The following is a 14,426-nucleotide window of genomic DNA, read 5'->3' as shown; positions in this document are numbered from 1 at the left end:
TCTCTCAAAGATTTCCTCGAGCCACAAAGGGCTCAGTCTTCATAAAACAAATCCCTTTGGTCCCTCGGGGGAGGTATTGGACATCCAGGATCCTAGGAAGGAGCTCCCTGGAAACAAAACACATGTCCAGTCTTGACAAGGTGTTGCATGTGGCAGAGTAACAGGAGTAAGCTTTAGTGTTAGGATTTTTCCACCTCCACCAAGTCATGGGGTTTTACACATGCCTCCAAAGGGGAGCTGTCCATAGGCGCCATACCATATCTATCCATTGCTGGTGACAAAACCACGTTCAAGTCCCCTGCCATAATTATAGGCCCCTCCGCCACTTTAAGCACTTCAGACATAATCGTGTCCCATACTCCTACTGTAAATGGGGGTGGTATATACACTGCCACAAAAGGTATGTGATCTTAGTCCTTATCGTGAATAATAAATCTACCAAATGGATCTGTTTTAACCAGCTTGGTGGTATACAAAAGAGATCGGTACACCAACACTGAAACCCCCCTTGCATAGTTTAACCACTTCCATACCAGGCCTATTTTGGCACTTCTCTCCTACATGCATAAATCATAATTTTTTTGTTAGAAAATTACTCAGAACCCCCAAACACTATATATATTTTTTTTAGCAGACACCCTAGGGAATAAAATGCCGGCCATTGCAACTTTTTATCTCGCACAGTATTTGCGCAATAATTTTTCAAACGCCTTTTTTTTGGGAAAAAAACGGTTTTGTGAATTAAAAAACAAAACAGTAAAGTTAGCCCAATTTTTTTGTATAATGTGAAAGATAAAGTTACACCGAGTAAATAGATACCCAACATGTCACGCTTTAAAATTGCGCACACTCATGGAATGGCGCCAAACGTCAGTACTTAAAAATCTCCATAGGCGTCGCTTATTTTTTTTTTACAAGTTACAAATTTAGAGTTACAGAGTAGGTCTAGTGCTAGAATTGTTGCTGGCGCTCTAACGCACGTGGCGATACCTCACATGTGTGGTTTGAACGGCGTTTACATATGTGGGCGGGACTTACGTGTGTGTTTGCTTCTAAACGCGAGCTACCGGGGATAAGGGCGTTAAAAAAAAAATTTTATTTTTTATTTTACTCAATTTCTTTTATTTTTACACTTTTTTGGTCATTTTTTTTTGATCACTTTTATTCTTATTACAAGGAATGTAAACATCCCTTGTAATATGAATGGTTAGTGACAGGTACTCTTTATGGAGAGATGCAGGGTCAATAAGACCCCACATCTCTCCTCCAGGCTGGAAAGCATTAGATCGTGAAAAAAAATTCACCCATCTAATGCTTTCAGCCGCGATTGCAGCTGTGTTTACATTCCAGGACCCGTGACGTCATAACATCGCGCCCGGGCCTCCGACGATCATAGAGATGACTGGTGACCATCTGGTCACCAGTCTACTCTATGGTTTCCATCGGACGCCGGCGGATCGTTTCTCCGGGTCTCCGATGGCAAAGGAGAGCCCGGAGAAGCACCGGATGGCGGCGGGAGGGGGGGCGTCCCCTCCCGCCGCCTATAAGAACGATCAAGCGGCGGAACCGCCGCTATGATCGTTCTTATGGTGCAGGGATTCGTCGGCTGAAGAGATGGATATCTGAATGATGCCTGTGGTTGCAGGCATCATTCAGATATCCCCACTAAAAGTCCAGGACGTCATATGACGTCCCTGGGCGGGAAGTGGTTAAGTACACAGAGTGGAATGCCCTGTCCACAAATGCTAGTAACCCATTATTAAATGTATTTGTAAACACTGACTTTAGGCGTTTACCTGCAGTCTTCTCTGCATTCTTTCAAAGGTGCTGAAAATGTAAAGCTTGTCTGATAGTTCAGAAAAAAAAGGGGCAGAGAGCTGAAGTAACACTCTGCAGAGAGCTGATTGGAGGGAAGAGACATGACCCTTTTTCACACAGCTAGCAGTAATAGAGCTAGATAGGGTGGATATAAATCAATGATTAAAAAAAAAAAAAATACAATTTTTTTTTAATTTAAAATCAGATTTTTTTTGATTTGAAATAAAAAAAATGTATATTTTTATCAAATTTTAATAAAATGTTTTTTGGAGTAAAAAATCTATCTAAAAGATAGTATTCTATTTAAAGTACATTGATACGTTTGTTTATTCAGCATGAAATGGAGCTTAGTTATGTAGCATGAGGCTGTATATTCTGCAATATTTACATTTTAAATTTAAACTCATTCAATGAATCCAAGCTCTGTAAGCTGAGATTTCACAGTAACCATTAGATAAAACAAAGTTCAGGAATATTCCTTTATCCCATGGTTTTGTAAATCTATGTACACTACAAACTGTATGATTGAATCGGTTCTGATATCGCTGTTTTACCAACATGACAGCTTATTATTCTAAATAGGAAACCTTCAATTTGTTTGCAAATATTAAAGATTCTAACTACCAGAAAGAAAAAGTCCTTACATTTAAAGAGCACCTGTCATATCAGCGGACATCCACTCACCTGCTGCCACCACGTCCCTCACCATGTTGTGTCACTGCCGCATCATGAGCCGTCACATTAAAGTAAACGGGACTGTCGGTGAGTCAACAGCGGGTCAGAGATGACCGTTGCTCTTTAACCACTGCAGCCCCGGACCATTTGGCTGCCCCAAAGACCAGAGCACTTTTTTTGCGATTCGTGGCTCCCAAACAAAATTGACGTCCTTTTTTTCCCATAAATAGAGCTTTCTCTTGGTGGTATTTGATCACCTCTGCAGTTTTTTTTTTTGGTTTGCGCTATAAACAAAAATACAGCGACAAATTCTGAAAAAAAAAAAAAGCAATATTTTTTCTTATAATAAATATCCTCCAAAAATATATATAAAAAACTAATTTTTTTCTTCAGTTTAGGCAGATACATATTCTTCTACATATTTTTGGTAAAAAAATAAAAAATAAAAATTGCAATAAACGTTTGATTGGTTTGCGCAAAAGTTATAGCGTCTACAAAATAGGGGATAGTTTTATGGCATTTTTATTAATATATATTTTTTTTACTAGTAATAGCGGCAATCAGCTATTTTTATCATGACTACGATATTATGGTGGACATATGGTACACTTTTGGAGCTATTTTGGGACCACATTACCATGACCATACAGTGATCAGCACTATAAAAATGCACCGATTACTGTGTAAATGTGACTGGCAGTGAAAGGGTTAGCCACTAGGGGGCTAGGAAGGGGTTAAAGCGGCCTTTTACTGTGTAAACAAGGCATTTCCCTGTTCTGCCTAGTGACAGGACACTGATCTACTTCTCCCTATCATCAGGAGCAGTGATCACTGTCGTGTCACTGGTAGCCCAGCCCCCACACAGTTAGAATCACTCCCTAGGACACACTTAAGCCCTTCCTCGCCCCCTGGTGGTTAACCCCTTCCCTGCCAGTGTCATTTACACAGTAATCAGTGCATTTTTATAGCACTGATCGCTATATAAACGACAATGGTCCCAAAATAGCGTCAAAAGTGTCTGATGTCACAGTCATGATAAAAATCGCAGCTCTACCGCCATTACTAGTAAAAAAAATATTATTAATAAAAAATGCCATAAATCTTTCCCCTATTTTGTAGACGCTATAACTTTTACGCAAACCAATCAATATATGCTTATTGCGTTCTTTTTTTTTACCAAAAATATGTAGAAGAACATGCTTCATTTAAAGTCCCGCTCTCTCGCTCTTTATTATGTAGAAGAATATTGGCCTAAACCGAGAAAGAATTTTTTTTTATATATATATTTTTGGGGAGATTTATTATAGCAAAAAGTAAAAAAATATTGCTTTTTTTTTTCAAAATTGTCGCTCTTTTTTTTGTTTATAGAAAAATAAAAACCGCAGAGGTGATCAAATACCACCAAAAGAAAGCTCTACTTGTGTAAAAAAAAAGGACGTCAATTTTGTTTAGGAGAAACGCCGCACGACCGCGCAATTGACCAGGGCCCGGTCATTGGGCAGCCAAATCCTACGGGGCTGAAGTGGTTAAACTGTGCTGCCTATTGCACTAATCACATAATAGTTGTCACTTTTCTGATGCAGGAAAAAAGGAACGATGGTTATAAGCCTCCAGTTGCCTATTACATGCGTTCTTGGATATTAGTGCGATAATGAATAAATACAAAAAAACAGGACTGTTCATCACTTGTACATGGGAGTTTATTGTTTTGGGTCATAGGGTGAAGCTTTTACAAAACACAATGCACAGATGTACAGAGCCATTAATACACCCCATTCACCTTGCCTCCCGTAGGGTGTGTGAAGACGCAAATCCAGATATTACACCCATTCCAATGAGCGGAGAATAATTCCTATAGGCAGTGAGAGTTCTTGTGAGGGTCTGATGGGTACAGTGAATCAATTCATGAATTCTCTCACTGAGCCATGATAAAAGAGAAGAAAATATGGCAATTTTTTCACATCGAAGGTGTTGGGAAGCAGTCAAATCCTGTTTGCATGAACTTGGGATGCCGATATACACTACATATGATACTGGCTATTAGTGATGGCTCCACTCCACCACCTGACATTAGACTCTACCTCAGGCACGATATTGAGGTGTATGCATTTCCCAGAAGTCCCTGGTTTACTGGATTTGCTATTGCCAGTCCTTGTTGGGAAGACTCTCTAAGGAACACTTGAGGACGAACAAAGGAAAAAAAAATGGTACGAAAGAAAGAATAAGGTGTCCAAAGAAAAAATAAAATAAAATACTCAATATACATACATGTTACCAACTAATAAAGAAAATAATGTTATATTGCTTAGGACAGAAGACAATAGTCCAACACCTTGTTTTTTTCATTTTTTGTGGAGCTTACTACAACCTCTGAGCTAATATTCTGAATAAAGTGCGCCTGTTGCCTGAACAACGTGGAGAGGAAGCCAAATTGTGTCAAACGAAGATACATGCCTTGGTGACCTCACCTGCTCATAGCCAAGCAACAGGACCGTCTAGAGGTCCAGGCCACAATATGGCTGCTGCCCTCTATGTGAAGGTAACGGGGCCACTTAACGTGTTACTAAACCCAGGACCCTGCAACCACTATATCTGGTCTCCCACAGTACATGGAAATTCAATCATTTTTTGTAAATCTAAAACTGCTAAATACCCTTTCTCATTAGCAGTATATAGCAGTCTTGTGACTTCTATCAGAGTCTGGTTAAAGCTTGTAGGAGGAGTTTTCATACTTCACTGGCTTCCCTAATCAGGATGCAGGACCCCTGACCCTCTGTGCCGATCACATGCACTCTCCAAAGAAAAGATAAAAAAAACTCTAGCAATGCACACCAAATTGAGCTAAGGCTCTGTTCTATCAGGAGATGGATTGGGGACAGTGAAAGAAGGGAATGATCAGAGAAGACAGGATCAAACAGCCCTTTTACACAACGCAAAGTATAACATGCATTCTCTACTCCATATACAGACTGATTTTACTGTTGTGGGTTTAGTAACACTTTAAAGTGGTTGTAAACCCTTACAGACCACTTTTTGCTACAGGTAAGCCTATAATACGGCTTACCTGTAGCAACCCTGGATATCTCCTAAACCTGCGCGGCTCAGGAGATATTCCCCTGTATCTGCATGTGCCTAAGTCATCGGCACATGTGCACTGAAGCAAAGGCACGTCGTGCCGTTGCTTCAGTTAGGCTGTGCCGTTACCGGTGGCTCTTGTGTGCATGTGTGGGAGCGATGTCACACGGCTCCGGCCAATCACAGAGCTGCAGTCCGTGGCCCCGGAAGAGAGAGGGGAAAGAAAATTGACACAGCCTGAACAGGGGACAGCGCTGGATTCGTTTTCAGGCAAGTGTCACATAATAGGCTAGTATGCGATGCATACTAGCCCATTATGCTTTTAATTTGCAGGGTTTGCACGGAGAAAAAGAGGAAGTAAAACCCATCAGGGTTTACTTCCTCTTTAAGGTCTGCAAGACTAATTGACTCAAAGGTCATCATTTGATATTCAAATAGAGTTTATGAAAGCAAGTTGGTTTGGCACAATGACCTTAGCATAGGCGTGCACGCAGGGTGTGCCTGGGCACACCCTAATCACCCCATGTGAATTAGCATTATCCAGGGTCTCCCACCACCAGAGCCTTCCCCCTGTGACAGCCAATGGCATTCATGTGTGTTTGAGATTTGGGGTGCACACCCTAATGCTATAGGCTGCGCACACCTATGGATCTTAGTATAATCCAATAAGCAGAGCAGAGTTTTTTTTTTCTTTGTTGTTTTTTTTTCAGTCATTATCCAGCCAAAAACAAACTTTTTTGGATTGCCACCCAAATTTTAGGTATAGTTTTTACGATTCTTGTTGAATTTCTTTAGTCTGCCTTTCACTTGCCTAGAAATCCCTTTTAGGCTGCCCACTGCTGAATTCATTACGAGGTAGGACTTGGCTACAGCCAATCAAAACCTCTCTGCTGTAATCAAGAAATTCTAATAAAAATTAAATCCCAGCACCAGTAAACCTAATCAATTTCCCCCACCGCTCCTCTGTGTGTGTATAGAAAGGGAAGTGCCATCTACTCGTGAAAATATTCGGTATCCATGCATCCCTACTTTAAATCCCATCTCAAGTATCCATGATTTCTTTTTTGAAGGTCTGGTTGTTCATTTTTTTTCTTTTTATTTCTCTGCTAATTATAATACTAAAGTTAGCGTTCCTCTTACAATCACTACAATATAAGGAAAGAAAACAATTAACTAAAGTCTTCTAATATACATGATATAATAAAGGTGTCTTAGCTATAAAACAAACAGGACAAGACATAAAAAAATACACAGAAAAAGGACAAATGCAAATCTTAATTCCAAGCTTATGCAAGATCAGCTTTGAGCCGACATCCAACCCAAAATGAACGATATGAAAACCCTAGTGACAGTCTAAAAATGGACTTTGCTTCTAATAATTTTGTGGGTGAGAAATCCTGAAATCCATCTTGTTCATCCAGGTTCTATATTATTACAGAATTATGCCTTATGCCTCCAGTTGTAATTTGTCATGGTTGAATATTGAAAACATAAGCAAGCTTAGAGTGGATATAATCTTAAGGTGTCTTTGTGTTTAACCACCAAATGGAATTTTCCACATTTGTCTCACAAAAAGTGAAACCTTTTACCTAGCACCCGAATAAATAAACTCAATGATTGGGCTGACCCATCCAATAGGTGATTTCCATTACCATTTTTTTTTTTTTTTTTTTTAAATCTTCCTCAACTTATGAGAATTTAATGGAATCATCGCTTTCTTTTTTTAATTTCCTCACTTTTAGGGGGATCAGTCTTTTGAAAAGACGTAGCAAAGTAGTTTTTGGCCACCAGAGGGCACTGTAGTGTGATCAGATAACTTGTGCGACCCATGGATATCCTTCCACAGTTCTCAAAGCTGGCGATCGTTAGGCTGATTAAAAAAAAAATCCACATTAACCACTGGGGGGGGCAAACTACTAGTAAAAATGTACTTTAAATATGCATATATATTTGACTTTCTCCACGCAACTGTTTGCAAGATTCCCGGCAGTATCCATCAGTAAGAAAGGGAAAGCAAACATTTGGACACCATATTGTTCTGTTAGCGCCATGTTAATGGCTTAGCAGGTTCCAAAGAGTAATGAGATCCAAGGGTAATCGCTGGAACAGATATACCGTACGTTTCCCATTTCCTTTTCTGCTACTGAATTCTCTCATGGAAATTACATCCAAATATATGTGAAATCAAAAGAGAAAAAAAAAGTTATGAATCAGGGATAACAATATTCATATTTTCCTGTGCAAATGAAGCCACATATGGCTGCCTGTGGTGTAAAGCTGGACACCGGGCCTTTCTGTAGAGAGGTCTGAAGTACGGGTGGAGACCGTTGCTTGCCGTCTCCCTTTTATAGTAACGTGTCCATGCTCTCTTCATTATAATTACCACAATGCTGAAGCACTTTCCTGAGAAAACAAGGTTCAGAAAGAAAGGGAGCATAAATAAAAATCTGCACACTATCATGGTTTTGTCATATACTAAATTGATGGTTACATACTTTGTTTGGTTAAAAAAAGGCACAAGTCCATCTAGTTCAACCAAGTAGAAATTAAAACATTTGTAAAGCTTATTTCCCCCGTAAAATATTAACCATGTTATACTTGCCTGCTCTGTGCATTAGTATTGCAGACTGGCCCCGAACCTCCTCTTCTGGGGACCCTTGCAGGAGCTCTTGGCTCCTCCCCTTTTCAGGGCACCACCATAGGACGACTTTTCCTATGAGGGTGCACCTATGGGCTAGCTCCAGAGCCAGGTTTTGTGTGTCTATTGACACACAGTGCGATGTAGCCCCACCCCTGCAATCTGTTCACAGGATTTGATTGACAGCAGCGGGAGTCAATGGCTCTTGTAGCTGCCTGTGTGAGAAGAGAGGGAGGAGAGCTGCTGCAGACGGGCACAGCACTGGACTGAGATAACTATACAGAGGGGTTAAGGGGGATTTACAAATAATGGGACATGTTTTACCTTGATGTTGAGAAAATACGTTAAGGTAAAAAATGTCCAGCCTTTAGAATCCCCCATCAAGTTTTTTTTTTGTGGTCTGTGTCCCCACTAAAGTATCCTCTCTTATCTAATGACCATTGCACTTGGACTGAAGATGATAAATCTAAAATGTCACTGTTCCAGTGAAATGGTCTACAGCTTTAAAAATATTTCCGCTGTATTCTGCGCTCCCCCCCCCCCCCCCCCCCCAAGTCAGCAGGCAACAGAGAAAAACAAACTGACAGAGGTTGTAACCCTTCCCTACTCTACCCAATGCATAATAAAAGGTTTGGCTTTGAAATTACATTTATAGCTCTTCCATAATTTTCTTTAATAACAACAACAGACTAAAGAGTTGTAGAACTGTTACACTGCTCTCTGTTAGACCCCTTTCACACTGAGGTGCTTTGCAGACACTATAGCGCTAAAAATAGCGCCTGCAAAGCGCCCTGAAAAAGCGTCTCCTTTCACTCCAGTGTGAAAGCCCAAGGGCTTTCACACTGGAGTGGTGCGCTAGCAGGACTGTAAAAAAAAGTCCTGCTAGCCGCATCTTTGAAGCGTTGTAAGAGCGGTGAATACACCGCTCCTAAAGCACCCCTGCCCATTGGAATCAGTGGGCAGCGCCACCGAACCGAAGGCAAAGGGCCGCTGCAGCAGTGCTTTGCCAGTGGTTTTAACCCTTTTTCGAACACTAGCATGGGCTAAAAGCGCCCCACTAGCGGTCGAATAGCACCAGTGTGTCTGTCAGAGGTGGAATGCTGAACCAGCAGTACATGAGTTAGGCCCCTTTCACACTGTGGGGGCATCGGCGGTAAAGCTATTTTTAGCGGCGCTTTACAGTCGTTTTTGCGGCGCTATTCGGCCGCTAGCGGGGCGCTTTTAACCCCTGCTAGTGTTTGGGAAAGGGTAAAACCACCTACAGAGTGCAACTGCAGCGGCGCTTTGCCGGCGGTTCAGTGGCACTGCCCATTGATTTCAATGGGCAGGGGCGCTTTAGGAGCGGTGTATTCACCATTCCTACAGCGCCTCAAAGATGCTGTTAGCAGGACTTTTTTTACCATCCTGCTAGCGCACCGCTCCAGTGTAAAAGCCATCGGGTATATAACACTCCCTCAGACCCCTTTCACACTGAGGCGCTTTGCAGGCGCTATAAAGCGCCCCGAAACAGCGGCTCCATTCACTCCAGTGTGAAAGCCCGAGCGCTTTCACACTGGAGCAGTGCGCTGGCAGGGCGTCAGAAAAAATCCTGCCAGCAGCTTTTTTGGAGCGCATTAGGAGCGGTGAACTCACCGCTCCTAAAGCGCCTATGCCCATTGCTGTAGCGGTGTTTGTGTGCGCTTTTAACCCCCTTTTCGGGCGCTAGTAGGGGTTAAAAGCGCCCCGCTAGCGGGCGAAAAAATTATGGTAAAGCGTTTTACCGCCGACGCCCGGGCGCTTTCAGTGTGAAAGCAGAGCTGAACTCCAAGGTACCCCCTTGCAGTGGAGCTGGGTGTTGGTACAGTAGCGAGTGAAGTAGGGACATGGGTGGTTAAAGAAGTGGGGATAAGGATTACATGCAGTGGGGAGAGTGTGGGGGATTGGTGTGGAGGTGCAGTCTCATGGAGGTTTCAGGCAGGTTGGTGAGGAGGGTGCAGGGACAGTGTTGATGGAGGGGGAGATGCTGGAGCAGTAGTGGTGAGGAAGGTGGTTGCAGGTGCGGTAGTGAGTGATGGCTCCCCGAGGACCTGTAACTCCAGATGCAGTCCTCTCAGCCAACACCAGAGGCCTGGCAGTGGGGTTGGTGGTGTGGTCTGTCTGGCTGGAGATCACAGTGCCTATGCAAGCCTCAGCACAAATTGGGTGTAGGCTGGTGGTGTGTACTGATGAGGCCATAAAGTCGGTCATGTCTAATTGCAACACAGGTTCACCCGCTGTTGATGTTACCATGCATGCTTAGTAGAGACACAATATTACCTACCTGCTGGAACTGCACATGCGCCAGGTATTGGCACCAGTTTGAATCATCCAAAGACTCTACACTACTTCCAGAGCAGACCGGGAAATTAGTGACGGCTGCCGATCACCTCTAACCTGCAGCAAACTTTGCAGATATTGTCAATTTGCAAGTGTTCCATCACTAATAACCTAACTGTGGCTCCTACATGTCACATGATCTACTAAGAGAGGTGCAAATAGGTGATTAGCAACAGAAGAATTTCTGTGTCGGGAGCCAATTGACAATATCTGCAAAGATTGGTGCAGGTTAAAGAGATCAGCATCATTGTCACTAAATACAGGGACCGGGTCCTACATTCTACACATGCACAGAACAATCCTCTAGACTTCTATGATGTCAGGAGACAGATCAGTTTCCTGGCCACATAACTGTATGTCTATGAGGTTCTAGTGCACACGCCCATACGGCAGGAAGTAGAAGATCCTGCCACAGGTAAAATACATCATCTGATAAGACAGTGGTGGTCAACTGTCAACAACAAACTATTGAAGGCCTTAAAATGGAAGAAACGTCCAACTAACAATCCTTATAAAATTTCCCTCCCTCCTCCTACTTATCCTGCATATCATGTATAAAAAAAGATCTGTGTTGTTAACTATATTCAATCCACTTCAGTCCAATCGTGTGATCCTGCAGCTCTCGCTCCCCAGTGTCACTGAGCGGCTGCTGCAGGGAAGAGGAGGAAACACAGACAATGGCTGGGCCAAGGAAGCCTATAGCTCCTGGAAAATGAATGGGCTGTAATGCACCTCAACACCTGTCCTGCTGCATTCTCCCCTCCAAATGGTGGTTTGGCGCAGTGTTTTTGTTTTGCTTTTCTTTGATCTCCTCCATGGTTAGTAGGATTTTTTTTTTATCAACTCCCCACTGAATGGTGTTGGTCGCTGCAGCGGCAGTGAGATTTTACTTTACCGGATCACACGATCCTGCACCTCTCACACCAACAAGGCCAGGACTACATATGTCAGGCAGAGGTCACTCCTCACAGAGTTCAGTGCCCAGCACCCAGGTGCAGTTCTCAGCATTGTGTTCTCAGTCTGCGGTGCCCAGCAGTTGGCAGATGCATCCCATGACACAGTAGGGTGCAAATAAGAAGCCAGCGAGCCATGTGTGTTGCACCAGGGTGCTACGATCTCAAACAAAGTAAAGCAGCTCAGGTTTAAGCTGGAAGTTCCTTAAAACATGTGGAAAGAACATACTTAAAGTGGAGGTTCACCCTAAAACAATCATATAACATTACATCCAGCATAATTCGGACATGTACAGTATGCAGGTATTTTTTTTTTCGCCGTACATACCGTTTTATTGTTATTTCTCCCCCCCCCCCCCCCCCCCCGGCTTCCGGGTTCTGATTCCCGCGGGACTGGGCATTCCTATTCAGAGGTAAATGATTGACGTCTGGTGAAAAACTTCCCAAGGCACATAAGGCGCGTCACCAGTTTTCCGTAAATAGCCGACCTGCAAATCTGTCTCTATATGGCGCCTGTGCAGTTAGCTCTACACGGCGGGCGCAGGCACCGTATAGTGCAGACTCGCAGGTCGGCTATTTACAGAAAACTGGCGACGCGCCTTGGGAAGTTTTTCACCAGACGTCAATCATCTACCTCTGAATAGGAACGCCCAGTCCCGTGGGAATCGGAAGCCGGGGGGAAAATAACAATAAAACGGTATGTACGAAAAAAAAAATAAAAATACCGGCATACTGTACATGTCCGAATTATGCTGTATGTAAAGGTATATAATTGTTTTAGGGTCAACCTCCACTTTAAGTCCTTATAATCCTCACATCACATGGGCAGCAGAGATGTAGTGAATATCAAACTATGCTGTTCCATTGCAGTGCAATACTGCATAAAAGTGAACGTGTGTTGCATTAAGGCAGCCATTTCATCAAGAACGACGTTCAGATGCTCAACAACTGAATAAAAACCTGCTCTCTTTTCTTTTTTTTTGTTTATGCAGTGCAAGGAATGTGTTTTGTGCAGCAGTGCAAGTCTCTTGGAAACCTATTGTACTTGTGCACTGGGGTGTCATTTTATATTAATGACACCACAACTAACCACATAGAGGCCAATCCATTGTGTTACCACTGCAGAAAAATGCACAATAATGAAATGCATATATGACTGAAAAGGGCCTAAGGGTATATTGGCACAGGCGTTCTGCCACAGTGCAAATTTCAGTGGCAGGAGTCTACCGATTCCTGCTGCTGGGTTTGACAGCTGTGATTGGCAAGCTGCAGCCGCCAAGCTTGTACACTGTAAAAATGTTACTGGCATATTGATGAAGAGGGGGAAGGAGGAATCAGGGAAGGCACAATATAAGCAATCTAAACTCCAGCTTTAACATCTTGGTAAAGAAACTAAACAAACATTTACTGTTCCCACTTATTACCTCCGGTTCTGGAAAAAAAAGAGGAGACACACTGATTCAATACCACCAGCTGCTGCAACGGTCATCACACATTCACACTGAAGCTGTGCCGTGTATTACCTAGCCATATCCTTGGTTTCTTGGCGTGTAGTTGGCATGTTGACCACATCCACCAGCAGAGGGAGCCCACCTTCTTTGATTAGAAGAGGACAATATTTGTCTGCTAAATTAAAAGTAAAAAATATTGTTAGCAAAGAGGGACAAAAAAAAAAAAACTTGCAGAAATCCAACGTATTCTACATTATGGGCCAACAATTAAGTAAAGGGGTCTCAAACTGACGGCCCTCCAGCTGTTGCAAAACTTCAAGTCCCATCATGCCTCTGCCTGTGGGAGTCATGCTTGTAACTGTCAGCCTTGCAATGCCTCATGGGACTTGTAGTTTCACAACAGCTGGAGACCCCTGATTAAATGCATAACAGTCCATGCACGCTGGGTTTAAGTTCTCTCTCTCATATAGGGTGTTTTTGTACAGGCGTTTTTTTTTTTCTGCCATAAAATTCTCAGAAACTTAAACCAGAATGTTTTTTTCCCTTGCCTCTTAATATTTTCCTGCCTCTAAAACGTCCTAATATGCATATATACATACAGTAGTTACATAGGTACTCTGGTTAAAAGAAAAAAAAAGTCCATCGAGTTCAACATAGGATAACATTGAGCTGCTTCTACAGGCAAAACTCCTGTAAAAGCAGCGCTTTTTAAGCCCAGTGTGCATGGACCCTTAGACCAACCTTATTTAGCACGAACCTGACTTTCGATAACGTTGGGGCTTGTGTCAATGGCATCAGTTTAGCTCCACCCCCCTTAAAAAAAAAAAGAAAAAAGGACAGGTATGTGCCCTAATAGTTGAAGTCAGCAGCTACAAATACTGTAGCTGCTGACTTTTACTATTAGGGCACACACCTGTCCTGGCATCCAGCGGTGTAATCACCCGCGCTGATTCTTGAATCAGCTCTTGGGTGCTGGTGCTGCCATCTTGGCTAAGGGAAACCGGCAGTGAAGGCGTGTGGCTTCACAGCCGGTTCCAGTGCTACGCTCTGTGAATGGACCGGATGCAGTGGGAAGGGGAGGTGGGGCACATGTCCGGCTCACTTTGCCATGGAGAACTGAGCCAGAATTGGGAGTGGGTACCTGTCAAAACCAGGTACCAGCCCCCCCCCCCCCCCAAAGGTGCCAAATGTGACAGCAGAGCTTTCCCTTTTGGGTGGAGCTCCGCTTTAAGAGTTCATTCAGAAATTAACAGATAGGGGAACTTGACCTCTTTCTGGCCTGCATTTGACCTGCTTCAAACAGCAAGCCTCTATACAACCCCAATTCCAAAGCTTTGCACTGGCATAACTTTTTTGAGACATGTTGCTGCCATCAATTTCAAAATGATCTTATTTTTTTCTTAAAATGGTACATTTTCTCAGTTTAAAGAGGAACTTCACTCTCCCAATCAACACTGATAA

At 43.0% G+C, this 14,426-nt stretch overlaps 1 protein-coding gene across 2 annotated transcripts in view; it reads right to left on the bottom strand.

Annotated features, from left to right (window-relative positions):
- Positions 1–7,222: 7,222 nt before the first annotated feature.
- The window catches only part of ZER1 (zyg-11 related cell cycle regulator), a 106,516-nt gene continuing 99,312 nt past the window's right edge, over positions 7,223–14,426 (bottom strand). Inside the window, exons 15-16 of one of the 2 annotated variants that reach the window (XM_040324725.1) lie at positions 13,038–13,137; positions 7,223–7,971 (exon numbers count right to left, since the gene is read on the bottom strand). In XM_040324725.1, the coding sequence (XP_040180659.1) occupies positions 7,914–7,971; positions 13,038–13,137 (158 nt within the window). In that variant the 3' untranslated portion in view covers positions 7,223–7,913. Of the gene's footprint in view, positions 7,972–13,037; positions 13,141–14,426 lie in introns of both variants that reach the window. The other variant, XM_040324724.1, reaches the window with a different exon arrangement.

Source organism: Rana temporaria, chromosome 9 (genome assembly GCF_905171775.1).
Source record: "Rana temporaria chromosome 9, aRanTem1.1, whole genome shotgun sequence".
In the NCBI taxonomy this organism is placed as follows: Eukaryota; Metazoa; Chordata; class Amphibia; order Anura; family Ranidae; genus Rana; species Rana temporaria.
Note: the sequence above shows the minus strand (reverse complement) of the source record. Positions and strands in the feature narration are given on the sequence as shown.